The sequence below is a fragment of the Corvus moneduloides genome, chromosome 28, assembly GCF_009650955.1.
Source record: "Corvus moneduloides isolate bCorMon1 chromosome 28, bCorMon1.pri, whole genome shotgun sequence".
NCBI lineage: Eukaryota > Metazoa > Chordata > Aves > Passeriformes > Corvidae > Corvus > Corvus moneduloides.
The window spans coordinates 4,697,271-4,717,841 of NC_045503.1; the positions used below are offsets into that span (position 1 = coordinate 4,697,271).

Consider the following 20,571-nt stretch of genomic DNA (forward strand, 5'->3'; position numbering starts at 1 on the left):
GAACCGCGAGCTCCGTTTCAAACCCACTCGGAATTCGCTTCCCCATTCCCAGACCGGAGGGGCGGCCCCGCCCGGAGCCCCCAATTCCAGCCGGGACCCGGCCCCTCCCCGCCGGGATTCGCTGCCCGGATCCCAAATTCCCCGCTCAGGGGAGGGATGCAGATCCACAGGGAGCATCCCGGACCTGGCATCCCGAGTTCCGTGCCCGAAGGGGGAACGGGAGGGACACGAATCCCCGGGATCACCGCGGGCCCCTCTCGTGTCCCGGCTCCGGCTCCCTCCCGCCCCTTCCCGCCGGGATTCGCTGTCGCATCCCGAGTTCCCTGCCCGGGAGCTGCGGGGATCCAAATCCATGGGGAGCATCGTGGCCCCCTCAGTTCCAAGCTGGATCTGGGTCCCTCCAGCGCCTTCCCGGGGGGATTCCCTGCCCCGATCCCACTCTCCCCACCCAGATCCCAATTTCCCCGCCCCAGGGCAGAGCTGGAGGGACACAAATCCCTCTCCCAGCCCCGATCCAGATCCCATTCCCTGCCCAGGAACTCCCTGGCGAACATCCCAGCCCCTCCCATTCCAACCTGGATCCCTCCAGCTCCTTCCTGGGGGGATTCCCTGCCCAGATCCCAATTCCCTGCCCCAGGTGGGAGCAGGAGGGATCCAAACCCGCGGGGATCCCGACACCTCTGCGCTGGCACTGGCTAAAAAACATCGAAAAATAAAATTATTTCTACCAAAAAAAAAAAAAAAATCCTCCTCAAGGCTGCGGGGAGCAGCGACCGAGCCACAACCCCCAGGATTCCTGCCTAAAATTCAAGCTTCCATGGATTTTTTTTTTTTTTTTTCTTTCTATTTAAAATTCCCGAGGGTCAGGGCACGTCACAGAACCTAATTAGCATCCTTCCTCCCATCCTCCAATCTCACTTGGATTCTGCCTATATTTGTATTTTTTTTCTAGGTTTTTTTTTGTTAAATATATATATATATATACACATTTTTTATTCTTACAAAAATAAATTTAGGCTTTTTTTTTAATAATATTTTTTTTTCTCCGTAGAAGTCGTTTTTTTTTTTTAAGTTTTTTTTTGACTTGTAAACATCTTGAATTTTGCTTTTTCTTTAAATTAAGATAAAGTGAGCTCAAAGTACCCGTTCCATCGCAAAGTGCTAAGACTTCTTTGTTTTCTTTTTTTTTTTATTTTTTAGCTTTTTTTTGGAATTTTTTATTGCTTTTTTTGTTTTTCTGCATTAAATAAACATCCATCTCTTCCCCCAGCCCCACCACTCACCCCACCCCCAGCACACACTCCCCCTCTCTCACTCCCTCTCCAAAATACATTCGGCCAAAACCTGCTCTTTGCTTTTTCTTTTTGAAAGTAAAAACAACAAAAAAAAAAAAAAAAAAGGAAAAACCAAAAGAAAAAAAAAACCAACAACAAAAAAATTAAAATAAAAGGAAGAGAATCTAAAAAGTGCTTTGAAAATAAAAGGGCTTAAAATCTCTCTGGTTTTTTACTTTTTTTTTTTTTTTTTTTTTTTTTTTTTTAGCATTTAAAAATGTGCATTTAGAAAACAGGTGACCAACTCAAAGGTGCCTTTTTCCCCCGAGGGTCGGGACCCGCCTCTCCAGCCATAGAGCATCTCTAGATATATATATTTATATAATTCATTTTTGGGAATGGGGCTGGGGGGCCGGGCTGCTCCCCCCTTCCCAAAGGCCTCCTGCTCCTTTAGGGGAGACCCCAAAGAACCCTTTTTCCAAAGGAATCCGGAGGCGTTTTTGGGGCAGCGCTGGGCGGAGCTGGGGGGCGGGGGGGGGGGGGGGGGGGGAAATTGGGACCCCCCAGCCCCAAATTCTGCCGGCAGCGGGGGCTGGGCTGACTCAGGCACTTCCTGGGCACTGCGGGGTGGGGACGGATGGGGGGACACGGGGAGGGCCAGGGATGGCCAGGGATGGCCACGGGGATGGCCACGGGGATGGCCACGGGGATGGACACCCCAGCACTGGATCCACGGCACGGCGGAGCCACCCCCGCTGTCCCCACGCCGCTGTCCCTGCTCCAGGTGCTGCTCCCCGTGCCTGTCCCCATTCCTGGCTGTGCCCAGCCCTGGCTGTCCCCACTCCTGCCCTGTCCCCAGCCCTGCCCTGTCCCCATCATCTCCGCTGTCCCCAGCCCCGCGTGCCCGACACAAACCCTGCCGAACCTGCTGCCCTCTCTCTCTCACATGATTTTTTTTTTTTTTTCAGGCAATTTCCAGACATTTCCAGCAATTTTCCGGCCGCTCCCCACCCGGAGCCCTCGCTGCCCGACTGAGCCTCGCACGGGGCTGGGGGGATGGACCCCAAATCCTGACCCCGATCTCCTGGGAAGGAGCCCCCGGCCCCCAAATCCCAAACCCCACCCTGCCACAGCCCTTCCAACTCCTACCACTCCTTTTTTTTTTTTCTATTTTTTCCTTTTTTTTTTCTTAAATAGATCTCTCTCTGAAATAAGTTTTTTTTTCTTTTCTTTTTTTTAAACACGTGTTTGGACACAAAATAAAGCTTTGGATTTACATGGAAGCTCTTTTCCATGTGACAGAGCCACTTTCCATCCCCACCTCGTGCTTCCCTAGCGTCCTTGCCTTTCCAAGAAAAGGTCCTTGGCTATGAGGGATCCTCGGGGGAGCCCCGCTTATGATGGGAAGATTGGAAAACGTTAATATAATATCTCTTTTTTTTTTTTTTTTGTTGTTTTTATCGCTTTTTTTTCTTAAAAAAAGGGAGAGAAACATCTTTTTAAAGAGAAAAATCGGAGGAAAAGTACTAACTAGATTTTGTGACTTTGTTTCTCAGGTGGTTGTTTCGTTGGTTGGGGTTGGTTTTTTGTTTTGTTGGGGTTTTTTTTTTTTTTTTTTGGTTTAGGAGAGTCCTTGCGTGTTACCCTCATCCGACCCTCCTGCTACATTCAATCCCGGCGCTTCGTTATTGGAATTCTCCTCAAAGTGCTGCTGCTCCTGCTCGGTGCCCTGCGCGGTGTCCTCGGATTCCTGGCTCTCGGCTCCGGCCGGGAAGCTCCCGTCCTCGGCGCTGCCCGTCGGGGTGGGGGGCATCGCCCCGGCCTCCCTCACCCGGGGCTTGCGGCCCCTCCGGGACGGGATCCCGTTGCATCCATCTTTTTTAAGGTGCCTGTGCAGGTGGTCGGAGCGGACGAAAGTCTTGCAGCAGCTGTCGCACTGGTACGGCCGCAGCCCCGTGTGCACCCGCATGTGGTTCTTCAAGTCGTAGTTGTGGGCGAAGGCGGCCCCGCACTGCTGGCACAGGTAGGGCTTCTCCCCCGTGTGCTTCCGCATGTGCACCTTCAGCTTGTCCTGCCTGCGGAGAGCACACACAGGGCACCGTCAGCCCCGGGCAGGGCGGGCAACGGGGCCGGGAGGGAGCTCTGGGGTGGTGGCGGAGCGGGGAGAAGGGACGGGGGGAATGGGGGAAAGCTGCGGATGGAAGAGGGTGGGGTGTCGGTGGAACAGGGCTGGGCAGCAGCGGGTGTGGGGCTGGACATTGGAACCACCTGGTGTAAGGTGGAGCATCCACCCGGTGTGGGGCTGAACATCACCTCATATGGGGCTAAGAGGTCACCTCATATAGGGCCAAGCATCACCTGGCACGAGGTCAAACATCACCTCATACAGGGCTGAGCATCACTATGGGGTCACCGCTGTCCAGCACAGGGCTGAGCATCAGTAAAGGGCTGAACACCAGTATGGGGCTGAGCATCGCCCAGTACGGGGTCAAGCATCAATCCAGGGCTGAGCGGCAGCACAGGGTAAAGCATCGCCCCGTAAAGCAGGGTGTGAGTGTGGGGTCACACACGGTCACATATAGGGTCACACCTTGCCCCATATGGGGTCTGAGCAGGGTTATGGGGTCACACCTTGCCCCATATGGGGTCTGAGCAGGGTTATGGGGTCACACCTTGCCCCATATGGGGTCTGAGCAGGGTTATGGGGTCACACCTTGCCCCATATGGGGTCTGAGCAGGGTTATGGGGTCACACCTTGCCCAGTACAGGGCTGATCACAGCTATGGGGTCACGCATGGCTCATTTGGGGCCGTGTGGCTCATTCGGGGCCGGCGCAGCCGCAGCTCCCCCAGCCGGGGCAGGGCCGGTGCACAGGCCGGGCCGGGGGCCAGCAGGGCCACGTGAGCCGCAGCCATCGCTGCTTCCTGCAGGAAAATCCCAGCCCAGAGCACGTGGCGAGGCCGTGAGAGCCCCTCCTGCCCTCCCAGCACCTGCTCGACCCTTCCCAAGCGGATCCACCCCGTCCCTCTCCGCTCTCCCGGATGGAACACTCGGATCCCCGCCCCGAACGTTCTCCCTTTGCCCACAGGATCCCAAAAATCCTAAAGCTCCAGGGAAGGATCAAAGCCCAAGATCACCTCCAGCTCTGAGGGACACAAAAACGGCCTTTTGAAATTAAAATTTATCATTTTATAACCCCCCACTCTCTCTTTTCTTATCAGAGCTGCCGCTGCTCCTCCCCCCCGCGCCCGCAGAGGAACCAGGAAGCACCAGGGAGCAAAAATCCCTGAGAAGGGCCGGGCCTGTCCCCACCCGGCCGGGAACACCCGGCTGGAACAGCCCCGGCTCCTCCTGGCACACCCCAAACCCCCTCCCAGAGCCAGCTTCCCGTGTCCAGCCTTCCCAGAGCCCCATGGAACGGGGAAGGGGTTTGTTTTCCAGCTGTGGGATGCGGAGGGGGAAGGAGAGCAAAGGAATAATAAAATCAGGGGGAATTCGAGCTCAGGGCACGACAGGGAACAGTGGTGCCAAGGACAGCTCCCTGTCCCTATCCAGGCTTCTCCAGGCCCAAACCCCGGCTGTGGGAAGCAGCAGCAGGATGTATTTTGGCTGGAATCTGGTGTTTTAGGAAAGCAGCTTTTTTACAGGTGCCAGGCCCTCCTGGGAGCCAACAGGGAGCAGGTCCTCATCCAAAACCCACGGAAGGGGAGCAGGATGGAAAAGGGCTGGGGTGGCATTGCCCCACCAACGCCCCCGCCCCAAAAATCCCTGGGCCTCCCCTCATCTTGCAGTGCCACCAGCTGCCAGGGACCCTGTGGCATTTCCACATCCTGCAGGCCCCTGGATCCTGCACAGGGGGGTGGGATCGCTGTGGGATCGCTGTGGGACCGGTTGGGATGGGCCCCCCGGGCCCCCGGAGCAGGGAGGTGCCGCGTGGCAGGGCCGGGGGAGCGGGGAGGGAGGGCTGGCACCCTGCCCCTGCCATTATCTGCATTCCTCAGCTCTCCAACGTGGGCTGGGTGCGGCCGGGACCAGGGGAAGGGGCAGGACGCGGCCTCTGCCCACGGCTCGGCCCCTCCGGCTGCACCGCAGCTGCCCCAGGGATCCCTCATGGGTCCCATACGGAGCAGCCCTATGGGATGGAGCAGCCCCATGGGATGGAGCCCCCAAAGCACGAACGGCCTGGAAGGGCCGGCCTTGGCAGTGGGAACTGGCACAGTGGGAATATCAGGGCAGGAAGGGAGCAGGCAGGGAAAGGGAAAGGAGCAGGGAAAGGGAAAGGGAAGGGAGCAGGGAAAGGGAAAGGGAAGGGAGCAGGGAAAGGGAAGGGAGCAGGGAAAGGGAAAGGGAAGGGAGCAGGGAAAGGGAAAGGGAAAGGAGCAGGGAAAGGGAAGGGAGCAGGGAAAGGGAAAGGGAAAGGGAAGGGAGCAGGCCCCAGGCCCAGGCAGCCCATGCTGCCCCTCAGCAGGGCCAGGGCCGCTCCAGGGTGGGACCCCCACCCCAGCGCAGCCCCGGCGGCCACAGAGCCCAGGGAGAGGAGGCGGCGCCCGACTGCGGACTGGAGTGAACCGGGAGGGATCCAAACAATGTCCCCTTTCTTTGGTGCTCCCTGGCCCAGGCAAGGAGCAGAGGAGCCCTGATTAGGGACGGGGCCGTGGCAAACGCCCGCGGGAGCTGCACCGGGGCCGCAGCGCTCGGTTTGCCAGGACACGAGCGGGGTCCAACCTCCTTCCAACCCAACCACCGCCACCTCAGCCACCCCATGGAGCCATTCCCGAACGATTCCCCCGCTCCTGCCTCGGCCGCGACGGACGGGCCAAGAGCTGCAGCTCTGTTTCCCCAGCACGTCACTCCAGCTCTGGCCGGGTTTCCAGCAGAGCTCAGCAGTTCAGGACAGCGGGATGGTGGCACTGGCCAGCGAGCCAGGCCCCTTGAGACAGCTCAAGTGTCACACCCCCAAATCGCTCGTCTCCCTGGAAAACTTTGGCCTCCAGACCCAACTCTGTTAGGATGGAAATGAGCACAGCAGGGGAGATAAAATCACCCAGGCCCAGCCCTGCGCCGGCTCCCGGGGAGAGCCGGCTTTGTGCAGCCCCCGCGCCCGGCCCGTACCTGGTGAATCGGACGTTGCAGATGTTGCACTCGTAGGGCTTCTCCCCGGTGTGGGTGCGGATGTGGCGCGGCAGCTTCCCGGCGCCCTGGATCACCTTCTCGCAGATGGGGCACTTCTGGAATGCTTTCGCCCTGATCTTCTTCTCCACCTTCTGGGACCAGGACGGGTACACGTCGCCCTCGCTGGAACTGCCGAAATACTTCAAGTAATAATCCATGACCCCGTCCTCGTCCTTGCGGTCGTCGTCGCCGAGCTGCTGCCGCCCCACGGAGTTGATCATCTGCTGGAGCAGGGCGCTGGCGGCCAGGTCATCCACCTCCCTGGCATCGTCCTCCGTCTCCGTGCCAGTGGGGATGAAGCTGGGCGAGTCCCCGGCTTCCTGCGGGTCCAGAGGGCCCCTGGGGGTGCCCCCCTCCTCTTCTCCTGGGGTGGCCAAGCCACGGCTGCTGTAATGTCCGTTCTGGGAAGGGGAGAACATCCCGCCGCTGACCGGCTCCTCGTCCTCGCGGTCCAGCCACATGGCCGGGTTGCTGTCAGGGTCACAGTCACTTGCCTTTGGTCTTTCGGTTGGGGTGGCTTGCGAGTAGAAGTCCAGGCCATTGCAGTTCGACTCCTCCTCCTCCTCTTGGCCTCGGAAGTTCAGTCTCTGAAGGTCTCTCAACTCTGGGTTGGTCCACGGAAAGCTGCCTTGGTGGCCGTTCACGGGGTTGCTCTGGAAGAACTCCAGGTACTCTTTTGCTCTGAGATGGTTCCTCTGATCAATTTGATCTACTGTATCCATCTGGTCATTTTTGGCCAGAATCTTCCTCTCCAGGAGATCCGTGCAGACATCCCTGACGGCCGGGATCTCCAGCAGCGTGGCGGCGTTGAGGATGTCGTTGACGTTGGAAGTGCTGACGGTGAGGGTCGCGGTGTAGGCGAACTCCAGCAGCGCCGACAGGGCGTCCGCACTCACAAAGTCTATCTCATACACGTTCTGCTGGTCCACCACTAACCCTGAGGTGAAGAGCTTCTTGAAGTACTGGCTGCACGCTGCCAGGACGGAGCGGTGGGTGGGGAACTCCTGGCCTTCCACCAGGATGACCACGTCGCACAGCAGCCCGTTGTTCCTCTGCTCATTCAGGCTGCTGAGGATGTCGCTGCTGTGATCTGGGAACGGGATCCCTATGGGGCCGTCCACGCCACCCGCCATCTTCCACGCTAAAGGCTGCGGGAAAGGAGGGAACGGCCGTGAGTCACAGCTTGGGGACATCGGGAGAATTCCCAAATTCCTGAGGGACGCACCCGGCAGCACCACGCGTGTCCCCCGCGCCTCTCCCTGTCCCCTGGACCTCTCCCATCGTCCTGCCCGGCATCCTGCCTGTCCTGTACTTACCTGGGAAGAAGGAGGAGGAGGAGGAGCAGAGCCCAGGTGCTCTCAAGTGAGAACAGCTGAATTAGCACGGATCTGGGCCAGAGCAGCACGCCTTGGCAGGGAGCTGGGATCGCCAGCCAGGCAGCACCCAGAGCGAGCACAGCCGTGCCCAGCGTGGGCCTGAGCCTCCCCAGTGCATCCCAGTCCACCTCTGGGAGCCCTTCCCATTCCCAGTCCTACTGGGAAGGTCCCCTGCTCGCTGAGAGCAGCCAGCACAATGATGTCATCACCGGGAACACCATTCCCATCACTCATCCCAGGGTGCCAGAACACCTGGAGAGATGCAGGCAGGGAATACCCTTTGGGAAGGGCAGGGAGAGGGGAGCCCCAGCCACCCCAACCTGCTGCTGCAGGTGTTTGACAGACAAGAGCTGATCCCTTGAACCCGAGGCAGCTCCTGCTCTTTCCCAGGAGCAGGAGAGAGAAAAGGACATCGGGGTCAGCAAGTGCCAGCACCAGAGCCGGATCTTGGACAGGTTCCAGCACAAGCAGCGGCTCTTCCCAACGCCAAGGGTTTGTTTGGGACAAGATAAATAAATAAAGTCACTCCTGACAGATCCACTTGACTCCAAAGGCTGGAAAAACCCAGAAGGAACCAAGCAGCCCTGGTGGGAAGGGATCCCCTTTGCTGGGAAAGGGACACTGGAGCCAAACTGCCAGCCCCCAATTATCCCACAATCCCAGTCCTCTGATCCCAAAAATTAGGAATAATGTTTCCCTCCTCTCCATCTCAAGCAACAAATCCACGTGCTCCTTGAAGCAGTGATGCCTTTGCTGGAAAATCAGTGTAGTTCCCCCATCCCAAACACTGGGATCAGCAGGAGCCAAGAAATACACGCACAGATCGGTTCCCAAACCACCCTGGCACAAGGCTGGAGTATCCGAGTTCCTGATCTCCAGGTGGGGAAACTGAGGCACGGTGGGACGTGGCCTGTCCCACTCCATGGGGGGATGGATGAGTCAGGATGCATCCAGAATAGGAGCAATTACCCAGGAAGCAACTGCCAGCCCCGGGTCCCAGCACGGAGCAGGAGCCCAGGTTGCACAACTCCAGCTTCCCCCACCCAGCCCAGCCTCCTCAGTAGTTTTCCATATTTACTCATTTTTGAAAAGTTTGGTCAATCCCAGAAAACGAGTTTAATTTTGGCACCTTCCTGTTTTATACAGAGAAAAGGCAGGAGAAGGCAGGTCCGAGGCTGTGGAACACCGATCTGGAGCAAATCCCTGGCTATGCAACAGCAGGAGGACACCAGTGTTCAGCTCCCAAGAGGAATGGGATGGGGCTGAGGAGGAGGGAGGATGCAGGGGAGCTGCATGTGCAGGGCAGGCCCCAGTCCTGCCACCAAGAGCAAACACCAAAGCCAGGCAGCTTCCTGAGACAGCTGGGACTGACTCCAGAGCCACCTCCTGCGCTCCAGGATTTGCCCTTTCAGCCCTAATTTCAGAGATTTTCACATCAGGGTCCTGGCAGGGAGGAAAGGGCAAAGGGCCGTTTGGTGGCACCGCTCCGGATGCGGCCCCGGCTCTGGGTGTGACCTTGGGCAAGGTCAGCCCATCCCAGCATCCCCAGGGGATCCCAGGGACCCTCCTGCCTCCCGAGCTGGGATTCCAGGGAGGCTCCTGCTGCCTCAGCACCGCTGGTCCCATCCCCACCAGGGCAGCAACAGAGCTCCCCAAATGCCCCTGATCAGAGCCACCACACACAGGAAAGTGGATCCCATATCCCTGCCCACCCCAAAAAGGGCCTTGGAGCTTCCCCCTCCCCTTCTCCTCTACAAGAGATGCTTTACAAAGCTTTTTTTCCCCGAAAACCCGGGGATTTGAGCTGCGTGCAGCGTTTGGAAGCTTCGGCCTGCAATCCTGAGGGAGCCGTGTCTGTCCCCCACACACCCCGGCTCTGGGGGCCTGGGGGAACAGCCAGACCATCCAGGCAAGGTCACCCCCCCATCCTGGGGGCTGGGATAATCATCCCGACAGTGTGGGAATGGCTGCAGGGTCATGAGACTGCCGAGGGCCGGCCTGGAGCCTTGTCCAACTCGGCCACCCCGCACACAACACGGCCTTTGTGTCCCGCGGCCGCGGTGGCCGAGGACAGTGGGGGGCAAAGGGGCCACCCCGAGCCCCCCAGGAATCGAGTCAGGGCCTGGATGCTCCAGCCACATCCAGAGATTGAGTCCTTAAAAAATCACCCCCCATTCCCTTCCCAAGGGGCTGAACAGCCTCGGAATTACCAACGGGAAATGGAGCGTTCCACCTCATGGATTTGGGGCTTTGGGAACTTCCTGAGTGGGAGACTCAAAAGAAGTTCCAAACACCCCAAACCCACTGCATGCTCAAGACAACAAGGCTCAACGCCATGATGGAATGGGCAAGATCCACTTGGGAATGCCCTGCAGCCAGGCGACAAGTGGCAAAACCTCAATTCCTCACCTCTCTCCTCCCAGACCCCCCAGCTCGAGAGCAGCACCCAAAGCTCCCTGAAACCCCTGAGCTTGTGCTTCCCTCAGCAGGATGTCACCCAATCCCTCTCCTCTAGGAGCTCTGGAATTTGACATTTACATTCAAATGAGACGACCACATCAAGATGGGATCACAACCAAAAGTGCTGACAAAACACCTCTTTAATTACCAGTTTTCCACGGAACCTCAGTGCGGTTTTTATTTTTTTCTTTTCCCTTCGCTTCTTTACCTTAAAATTTAGAGGAAGCTGAGCAGTTTGGGAGGGCTCAGGAATGCACAGGTTGAAGAGCTCGGCCACACCTGGGCAACCAGGTACAGCCAATGTTTTCTATGTGCTCTAATCCAGAAAAGATCCCAAAACGCTTTCCAAAGGCAGAGGCGCCGCCCACTCCAGGTACAGGTGAGAACTTGAGCAGCACCTGGCACCTGCTCGGGGCAGGGAGGGAGAATGGGCATCGCCCTCGCCATGGAGCACCAGGCAAAAGGGCTTTATGGCAAAAGGAATTCTGCCATCCACAAAGCCACATTTCCTGGGAACAGCTGAGCCCTGGGAGACAACCCGTGGATATTGAGTCTGGAGTGACAGGATAAGAGGGAACGGATTCAAACTGACGGGGCAGGGATAGATGGGATATTGGGAAGGAATCCTTCCCTGTAAGGGCGGGGAGGCCCTGGAATGGATTTCCCAGGGCAGCTGTGGCTGTCCCTGGATCCCTGGAAGTGTCCGAGGCCAGGTTGGAGCAGCCTGGGACAGTGGAAGGTGCCCCTGTCCATGGTTAAGGTCCCTCCAACATAAACCATTCCAGGATTCTGGGATACTCAGCTTCTTGCTCAAGATGCCCAAGGATCCCAAGTTGCTCTGGGATTTCTTGGATGTGACCAAGGCAGGGCAGCCTCAGCAGCAGCACCAGGGAAGAATTATTAAAGTAATGGTGCTTTAAACAAAAACACACCCGAAGTGGTTGCTGCCCAAGGCCCAAACACTATCCCAGCATTCCCTCACCACCAACCGTAGGAATGGGAATTTTTTCCCTATGAACAGCTCACACCCCACAAGTCCTCATCTCTTTATAGTTAGGGAGAGACCACCCCAGTGCCCCCATCCTTCTCCCTGGACACATCTGCCAGGCTGGATGCCCTGGGACGAGGCAGCTCTGCGGCCACGGGGAGCAGGAGGCAGCGCCTGTGCCGACACCGAGCCCAGGACAAGCCCCAGCAGGTCTCCCTCCCTCTGCCCAGGATCCACCCGAAACCCTGCCGAGGCCTCGGGACACGCACCTCGCACGGAGCGCCGGGGAGGGGGGAACACGGAGGCTGCAGGAAGTGAAGGAGGTGTTTTGCCTGCTTGGGAGAAGTCACAATTCCAACCACTCCACAGAGCCATGGAAATTCAACTGCTCCCGACAAGGAACGTGCTGTCAGTGCTGTAGGGCCAAACTATCCCAGTTATTTGGGCCTGGAGAACAGCTGGATGTTCCTGAGAGGAAGACCCTGCACATCAACAGAAGGAACTGCACTGTGGGAAAAATCAAGATAAGAAAACCCCTCAGCATGCTTTTTATTTCAAATAAAACTACATTTTCAATGGTGCAGTGGGAAGAAATCCTTGGTCTTGAGAAGGCAACGGAGCCATCAATGGCAAAGAGTGAATTCCAGCTTTCTTCTGTCCTGACTGGACACCCCATCTGGGGTAACATGACCAAGATCATGCAGCTCTTGAAGTGAAGAGATCAGAGCAGAACCAGCACCCTGCAAATATCTGTGGGCTGCTTTGGACAATCTGGCTCTGTTTTCCAAGCATGGGCATCCATCCCCTCCAGCCCCTGCACATCCCTGCCCAGCTCCCAACAGGGAAAAGCGACCGCAGCTCTGGATTTGGGACATGAGGGCTCAGCTAAGGAATGAGACTGAGCCACGTGAGGAGGGTTCAGTTGGTTCCCAAAGAGGCTCCAGACCACACCCCTGAGCAAACCCTGCTCCAGTGGTTCCTCTGAGTGGTTGGTTTGTTCTGGTCCTTCCAAAGATCAGAGCATCCTGTTTCTTGTAGGTCCTTTGGATGCTGGAATGCTGCTGCAAGGGCTCTGGAGAGACCTTCCAGTGCCTAAAGGGGCTCCAGGAGAGATGGAGAGAGACTTTGGACAAGGTCATGGAATGACAAGGGGGAATGGATTCAAACTGAGTGGGTTTAGATGGGATATGGGGAAGGAATTCTTCCCTGTGAGGGTGGGGATGGACTGGAATGGAATGGCAGAGGTGGGACAGGATGAGCTTTAAGGTCCCTTCCACCCAAACCATTCTGTGATGAGTCAAAGTCTCAAATTCAAGGTGAAGTGGAAGAACATCCAAGATGTTCCGACAGCTCCTGGGCTCTGGCAGCCTCCCCCCGTTTCAGCCCAACCCGACGGACTCACGGCGCGACCACGTAACCAAAACAGCCGGGCTGTCCTGGCCAGGCCGGACCTGCCGGGGAGGTTTGCCTCTCCCTGCTCTAGAAGGATGTGCCTGGGCAGCACAGGAAGCTCCAGCATGGCCAATTCCCCTCCTACGGCCCCTTCACACCAAGCAGCTGCTCCAAGGGAAGGGAAATCTGCCCCAAACCCCACAGAGGCTGCAGTACGGATCAACACATCCCTGAAAACCCAGAATGGAGTGGGTTGGGAGGGACCTTAAAGCCCATCCCATTCCATCCCATGGGCAGGGACACCTTCCCTGATCCCAGGCTGCTCCAACCTGGCCTTGGACACTTCCAGGGATCCAGGGGCAGCCACAGCTGCTCTGGGAAATCCATTCCAGGGCCTCCCCACCCTTACAGGGAGGAATCCCTTCCCTATATCCCACTTATCCCTGCTGACATTTTGAAGCCATTCCCCCTTCCCCTGGCACTCCAGGCCCTTGTGAAAAGAAGGGCTAAAGCTCTCCAAGAGCCAATTACACAAAGGAAGAAGCACCTAGAGCACTGCAGGAACAACCAGGACACATCAGGATTTGACAGCACGGAGGCTCAGACAGGGAAGGAGAATCCCACATCCTGCAGCTGCTGCCAAGGGAACTGTGGCAGGAGGAGCAATTGCTCCCGTGGAAGTCTGGATGGAGCACTGGATCTGAACATCCCCTCGATGAGCATCCCGGAACTTTAATGCAATAAAGACCCTTGATTTTCCTGCGTGTGGAAAGGAGTAACAGCCCGGAGGGAGGAGCAGTGCCAGGAGCTGGCTGTGCCCTGGTGCTCTGCTCTCCTGTCCCTGGCCAAAGGGGTCGATCCCAGTGCCAGCGGAGCCAGGACAGCCCTTCCCAGCTGCCAGGCAGCCATTTCCTCACCAGGAACGGCCGCATCCCGGGCTCATCCGTGGGAGCCTGCACAGGGCCCAGGGATTTGGCAAGGAATCTCTAAGGTCTGGGAGAGCTGCAGGAAAAAACTGGGGTGAAGAAGCCCCAAGCCCAGGTTACAGCAGTTGATCCATGGAAATGGGCTGTGAGGGAATTGGGAGCCTCCCCTCCCCAGCAGCTCCTGGATGGACAGGTTTTGGGGGAATTCAATCTCCCCGAGGCCGAGAGACCCAGTGAAATGTTCCACCTCACCCCACTTATGATCTTCCCACGATTCTAAACTGCCCCCTTTCCAGCCCTTCACCAAGACACCTCAGTGGTGACAGTGACAACCTGTGCCAAACAGAACCAGAGCAACTGGAACGGGGCTCCCGAATCCTGCTGGGAGCAGAGGAACCATGGAGTGACCACAGTGGAGCAGGGACCACCCAGGCCGGGAATTGTCGGGAATGCTGCTATGGAGCACCAGGAAGAAAGGGGCTCGCTCCTCTTGGTTTTCCAAAACTGCCTGAATTCCAGCGGTTTTCACTGGCCCAGACAAGGCTGGACAAGCCAGCTGTGGAATTCTTCCAGTGGAAGGACAAGTGTCACCAAGGAACAGCCTCACTCCAACTCATCCCAAAGGCCTGGGAAAGACTCTGCATCTCCCAGGAAACCTGGTGGTGTTCCCAGAGACACAGCTCCCTCTGCAAGGACTCACTTCCACAATCCAGGCAGACGAGGGATGACCCAGTCACATTCCACAGCTCCCTGGGATGTAACTGGGATGGGATTTCCTTCCAGGGTATGGCACAGCTCCTGGGAAACTCCAGTTTCCAGCTGCTGGCAAAGGCAGGATGTGGACCCCGATGGACCAAGCACCAGCACTGTTCCGGAGGATCCCAAATCCAGGCACGGAGCCTCCCTGAGCTGCCACCCTCAGCCCCGTCCCACGACAGCACCAAACTCCTCTCATGTTGCAAGGTGAGCCTGAACTGGTTCCTCCACCCAGCCCTCCTTGCCAATTTTCTCCTTTGTCATCAGAGGCCGGGTTTAATCTGGCAGGAATGTGCCTTGCTCTGAGCCTGGGGAGTCTCCCACCCCAGCTCTGTGTGTGAGGGGTTATTTGGGGTGAGAAGCCCCTCCATCCCCGGCACTGTCGCTCTGCCTCGACACAAAGGCCCATGGCACAAACTCCGTGTGCTGGATTCCCAACAGGTCACAGGAACTTCCCTGCACCGAGACAAAACAAACCTCAACCTGCCCGAAAGGCTGAGAGCTGCTCAGAGATCCTCAGGCATCCTCAACCCTGCTCCAAACCCACCTCTGCTCCAGCAACTCCCAGCCTTCCCTCAATCCTCAGCCTAAACTGAGCTCATCTGAGCTCAGCCCAGGGCCCGGGAAGGCTGAACACCCCGGCACTCATGGAAACTCCTTGTTTTGCTGCTCAAACAAACTCTTTTCACCAAGTCCAAGTGTGCCCACACTGCTGTAAGTCCTGGCCCTCCAACAGGTTCTCTCCCACGTGGCTCCTGTGGGAAAGCTCCCTGGTTTTGGGAGATTCTGGACAACACCAGGCCATGGCTGAGCCAGCCCCAGTTCTTAAAGAAGTCTCAGGAGTTACACAGAAAAAGGGGAAAAACTGCACAAACCACAAGGCCATGTGTGCTCCAGTCCTGGCTGCAGGAAAAGCTCTCTCCCAGGAGGGTTCTTTCCCAACCTGAGAGCCCTGGAGCCTGCAGGCACCAGGATCCAGGCAGGAATAAGCTGCTGCTATTCCAAAAAGGCAACGTGGGGCCCCTTTGCCAAGGGAGCAATTGAGGACTCGTCACGAAGCGTTAACCCCCAGCACAGCCCAGCTGCTCCAGGCTAGAGGAAAATCAGAGCAGGTCATGTTTGGACACCCTGTCCCCTTCAGAGGCCAAAGCCTGTCCCCAGTCCAGCCAAAATCACCCCAAAGTCACTCCAGTGTTTCCTTGAGAAAAACCAAACCTATCTGCCCCTTCACTCCATATTCCCCCTCTCCTGTCACAGCCCTCATCATCTGCTAAGCTGAGAGAACCACAAAAACTGCTCAAATCCCAAATTCCCCCATTCTCACAGGTCCCCGATAGCATTCACCCCTTCACCCCATGCTCCCCTCCCTGTCACATCTCTCCTGACTCCTGAACAGAGAACCTGAAGAACTGCTCAAACCCCAAATCCCCCCATTCCCACCCTGCTCCCTGCAGGAGCCCCCAAACTGCCTGTCCCCCTCCCCATCACAGGATTCCCTCTGCAGCCCCCGTGTCCCCCCCGCCACCCCTGACATTCCCTGCCCGAGGCTCTGGCATTAATCTAATTGCCTCAAATGACACCTCACAGACCGGTTGTTCTTTTCCACACCGGGAAAGAGGGGGGAAAAAAAGGAAAATAAGTAAAAGAGTAAGACTGGAGTTTGGTGAGAGAGCAGGGCAGGGCAGTCCCTTATGTAATTCCCAGTTTGTGGATTAACAGACAGCTCGTCCCGCCATTCCCGACTCCGGCTGATGACGAGCAGAAGCGAATCCCTGGAGCAAGCGGGGCTTCATCCCTGGCAACGCTCTCCTGCCACGGAGCTCCTTCCTTCCTGCCCTGCTGGGAGCACAGGGATGCAGGGAGAGAACGCTGATCCGTGTGCTCTGCCTGTCGGGGCAGGAGGCTCCGAGGAACTGCACAGCAGCAACCTGTAGCTACAAGCCCACCTCCGGCGCCTTCCCAGCTCCAACAAACAACAGGGAAAAAAGCCAATTACTCACTGGTTCCCAGTGCGCTGGTGGGAAATCAGGAGGTGCACGAACCAGGAAGGAAATGGGCGCAGGAGTGGAGTGAAGGGTGGGGAGGAGGGAGTTAAAACCCAGCGCTGGGACACCTGGGAGCATCCTCTGCTGTGGAGAAACACCAGGCAGCAGGGAGAGGGTCGGGAGAGGGTCCCCGGCTTCAGGCGGGCACAGGGGTGGGAAACATGAGGAGCAGGATCCCAAGGGTGCCCCAGGAGGACAGGGATCCGCGGGGATCGGGGAGCAGCGTTCCAGCCAGGCAGGCCGGCGCTGGCAGGTCATGCTCCTGACGCTGCGGCCGCGCATTTTCCCAGGGATGGGCAAAGCCAGGGTGTTGGGAAGCCGCTGATTGCCAGGGGATCTGCGGCTCATCCCACCGACGTGCCCTTGGCTCCCACCTGCAGCCCTGGGGCAGCTCGCGCTAGTTTCCAGTTTCTCGCACCTTGTCGCATTAAGCTGAGCCCTATAGTTCCCTTCCACCTGCAGCCCGGGGCTGCTGCGGGACATTCCCCAGTCCCTCAGCCGGCCGGGGCTCCGGGGGAAGGAGCCCCACCGCGATTCAAGGCGCTTTGGCCCCGGGAAGTCGCGCCCCGGCTCTGCCACCGGAGCCGGCGCTGCCACCGGGCGGGTGGGAAACTGAAACTGCGCGGAGGGAAGGCGATACGGGCAGGGGGCTGGGCGAGGAACAATCGTCCCTGGATACTCGCAGAGGATCCCAGCGCTTCCCTGACCTCGTTTACTCCCGCTGACGTCCTCCCAGAGCTCCTCTGGGACGCTCCAGGCACAGGTATCGGGACGGACACAGCTTGGATCAAAGGGCCATGGGATTGGGGATAAACGCTTCCCTTATCCCAGACACTGCCTTTCTCCCCTTCCCTGAGTTCTGCTCGTCAAAAGGCTTTTAATTACAGACTGGGACCGGTCTGCTCAAATTTGAGGTTAAGGCTGGTTGAGAGCGTAGTTCAAGCAACTGTTTATTGCCTGGACTAGGAGAGATAACGAGTCGGCTTCTAATTGTTCACCACACAAGCTCATCTTCCAAAAAGCTCAGCATCCCGAGACAGGGGGAAAACCCTCAAGTGTCAGTTTTAATCACGATTAAACCACACTTCTCAAGCATTTAGACTGTCTCAAACACAGACCTGGAATTTCACAGGCCACCCCCCAGGTTTTAGGTGGGACTCGATCCTGCGGTGAAACCCCGGCACCTGATCCGAAAATAAGGTCTTGAAGGAGACAGGAGCACCCAAACCACCACAGAGCCTCGATGGCAGCATAAATTTCACCCCTCATTTGCGTCCCGTGCCCACATCCAAATTCCCACGCTGGGAGAACAACTGGAATTTTTAATTCTGCTTCCAAAAGTCACCAAACATGAAGGGAACCCAGCGCCCTCACCGTGCCAAATTAATTCCAGCCAGCTCCTCCACGGAGCAGAGCTCCTCATGAAGCCACAGCTAAAGATCATCACCAGACCCACGGCCACGAGATGAAATACGAGTGAAAAACAATTAATAATTTAAAAAAAAAGGCAGAGGAAGAGTTGCAGAGCAGCAGAGTGAAGAACTACTTTCATTCACCACCACATTTATTAAGAGCTCCTGCCTTGCAAAACCCTCCCTGGAGTTACTGAAGCAATTAAGGCTTGGTGGAAAAATCCCACCATCTCACCCGTGTTTGGGTTGCGCCTCTTCACTCCCTCTTTCACCAGAACAAGCCTAAACAGGGGCCAGAATGAATATTAAACAAGAAAGGCTCCTCTCTAATAAAGTCCTCAGTTTCTCTCGGTCTCTTTTTTTTTTAAAAGTAGTTGAAATCCAACAACTCCAGCAAAACCATCAGAATTAAAGCCAGCCCGGCTCTTCCTGCTCAGCCTCCAGAAGAGCCCACATGCTGCAACTTCCAACCAGGACCGGCAGAATCCTTGAGAAATCACACAATTCCTTGAAAAACACCAACAACAACCTCCCCAAACACTTTTGGAAAGCGCCAGGATGACCTTTTAGCTCCGTTGCTACGCTGAGCACAACTTCAACCCTCACTAGGTTGTAAATTCTTCCAGGCAGAACCTTTCTCTACCCATGTCCATAAAATAGTTATTATATAAGTTATGGTTTCGATAGCCAGGACAATTAACAGCCCCGGGAGCACAGCTGCTCTTGAACTGGGACCGGCAGCAAACTCTTACCAAGAGTCCTTGAGCCCAGAGAAACTTTGGCTGCCCAAACTCCTCCTGCCCCGCAGCCGAGGGTCCGCAGGAGCTGGGAACACGGAGAGCCAGGCAGGGGACAGGCAGTCACGTCAGCTGGGGTTGTACAACAGGAACTGTTGCTTTCAACATAGGAACGCTGGGATTCACACATTCTGGTGCTGCTGCCGGAGTCCCAGGGCTTTCCATGGAATCATGGAATATCCTCAGCCGGAAGGGAACCCCAGGGATCATCCAGCCCAGCTCCTGGCCCTGCACAGACACCCCAACAATCCCACCCTGGGCATCCCTGGCAGCGCTGTCCAAACGCTCCTGCAGCTCTGGCAGCCTCGGGGCCGGGACCATTCCCTGGGGAGCCTGGGCAGTGCCCAGCACCCTGTGGAGAAAGAACCTTTTCCTGATATCCAACCTCAACCTCTCCTAATACAGCTTTATAAACCAACTTTTTCCCGCACTCCTGGAACAACACAGCCAAGGAACCCATCCCCTGGCAGTGCCCAGCTCCCAGCCCACGGTCTCAGCAATGTGTCTGTGACTTTGTCCCGTCTCCAGCCTCACGAAGCACCGCTCCAAGGGGAAGAGGGCAGGGACCTTTGGCTCTGTCACGGGGGACTCAGCACGGCAGTTTTGGGCACCTGACCCGAGCCACCACGTCCAACCCCGAGCCCTGCGGGGGGGGATGACGATGAGAAGGCAGTGCCGGGTCCCCGGGCAGGCAGAGAACGTTTGGGCAGGACGAAGGGATGCTGCCCCTCACGCCAAGCTCTCGCCGGCCTCGCTGCTGCGCAGTCCCGCGGGAGGAGAGGCTTATCCCGCCGGGCTCCTCCGGGCAGCAGCGCCCCAGCCCCGCGGGGGGATTATCACCGCGGCCCCCCCTGCCCGCAGCCGGCCGGGGGGAGATAAGGGACGGCCGAGGGGGGTAAAAACAACCCCAGGCGCGCAGGGCCGGAGCGGGGCGGGCAGGGCCGGGCCGGCGCCCCCCGGCCGGCAACGACCTTGGGGTGCGCAGGGACGGCCCGGCCCGACGCCCCCGCACGGGGCGGCCCCGGGGGACCCCACCCATGACCGGCCTCCCCCCCCCGCCGGCCCGGGCCGCCCCCCCCGCGGGGCCCACAGGGAGCCTTGGCCGGGCGCCACGACCCCACCCCTTCCCCCGGGCGGGCGGGCGCCGCAATGGAGGCCGGGGGGAGGCGGGGGCGGGGGGCGCCGGCGGGAGGAGGAGGGGGGGTGGGGGCGAGGTGTCGGTGGCGGCCCCGCGGGGGTACCGGGGTGGGCGGGGGTCGCGGCGGTGCCGCGCCCGGGCGGGGGTCGCGGGCCCGGGGGGGGGGGGGGGGGGGGGGCCGCGCAGGCCCCGCCGCGCCCGTCCCCGGCCACCCCGCGCGGCGCCCGCCATTGGGCCGGGCGGCGGCGGGCGGGGCGGGCGCGCGGGGCGGAGGGCGCGCCCCGATTGGCCCCGCCCGCTGCCCATCAACACGCCTCCCGCTCGCCGCGCGCGCGGGGCGCCGGGAACCGCAGTCCGCGCGTCTACCGGCACCTGCGGTGCGGCGCCGCCAAGGGACTACAGCTCCCAGCAACCCCCGCGCCGCGCTCCCTCCACTCCTCCCCGCTCCGAACCCTTCCCCCCCCCCCCCCTCCGCGACCCCCCCAGCACGGCCCGGCCAAGTACAACGTATACGGAGGGGGGGGGTGGAGGGGGAGGGCAGCCCCCACCCCCCCCCCCGCAACGAACCCAACTGACCCCTCCCCACCCCCCTCCTCCCCCCCAGTACCCCAGGGGAGGGGGGGGGGAAGGGTCAGGCCTGAACCCCCCCTCCCCCCCCCCCCGTGCGCGACCCCCCCCCGCCTCCGCGCCCACCCCTCAGTTCCGTACCGGGCGGGGGCCGAGCGGTCCGGGCGAGCGGAGCGGGCCGCGCCGTGCCGAGGCGGGCGGGCCGGGCCGTGCGGGCGGGCGGAGCAGGCTCTGGCCGCCCCGCGGGAGCTGCTCGCCGAGGCCCGTA

General features: G+C 58.6%; 1 protein-coding gene and 1 long non-coding RNA gene across 3 annotated transcripts; one reads left to right on the forward strand and one right to left on the reverse strand.

Moving 5' to 3' along the window:
* Positions 1 to 1,510: 1,510 nt before the first annotated feature.
* On the reverse strand, positions 1,511 to 20,571 carry ZBTB7A (zinc finger and BTB domain containing 7A). Of its 2 annotated transcripts, none has more exons than XM_032092904.1 (3): positions 20,445 to 20,571; positions 6,387 to 7,594; positions 1,511 to 3,349 (listed from the first exon to the last, which is right to left on the reverse strand). In XM_032092904.1, exons 2-3 carry the CDS (start codon positions 7,577 to 7,579, stop codon positions 2,896 to 2,898), a joined length of 1,647 nt encoding a protein of 548 aa, XP_031948795.1. In that variant the 5' UTR covers positions 7,580 to 7,594; positions 20,445 to 20,571; the 3' UTR covers positions 1,511 to 2,895. The 2 variants fall into 2 exon arrangements, with proteins under 2 accessions (XP_031948795.1, XP_031948796.1); XM_032092905.1 differs by lacking the exon at positions 20,445 to 20,571 and adding an exon at positions 11,540 to 11,774.
* On the forward strand, positions 3,508 to 4,469 carry LOC116436033. The gene is made up of 2 exons (XR_004236908.1): positions 3,508 to 3,797; positions 4,363 to 4,469. It is a non-coding gene; the product is annotated as an uncharacterized LOC116436033 (long non-coding RNA).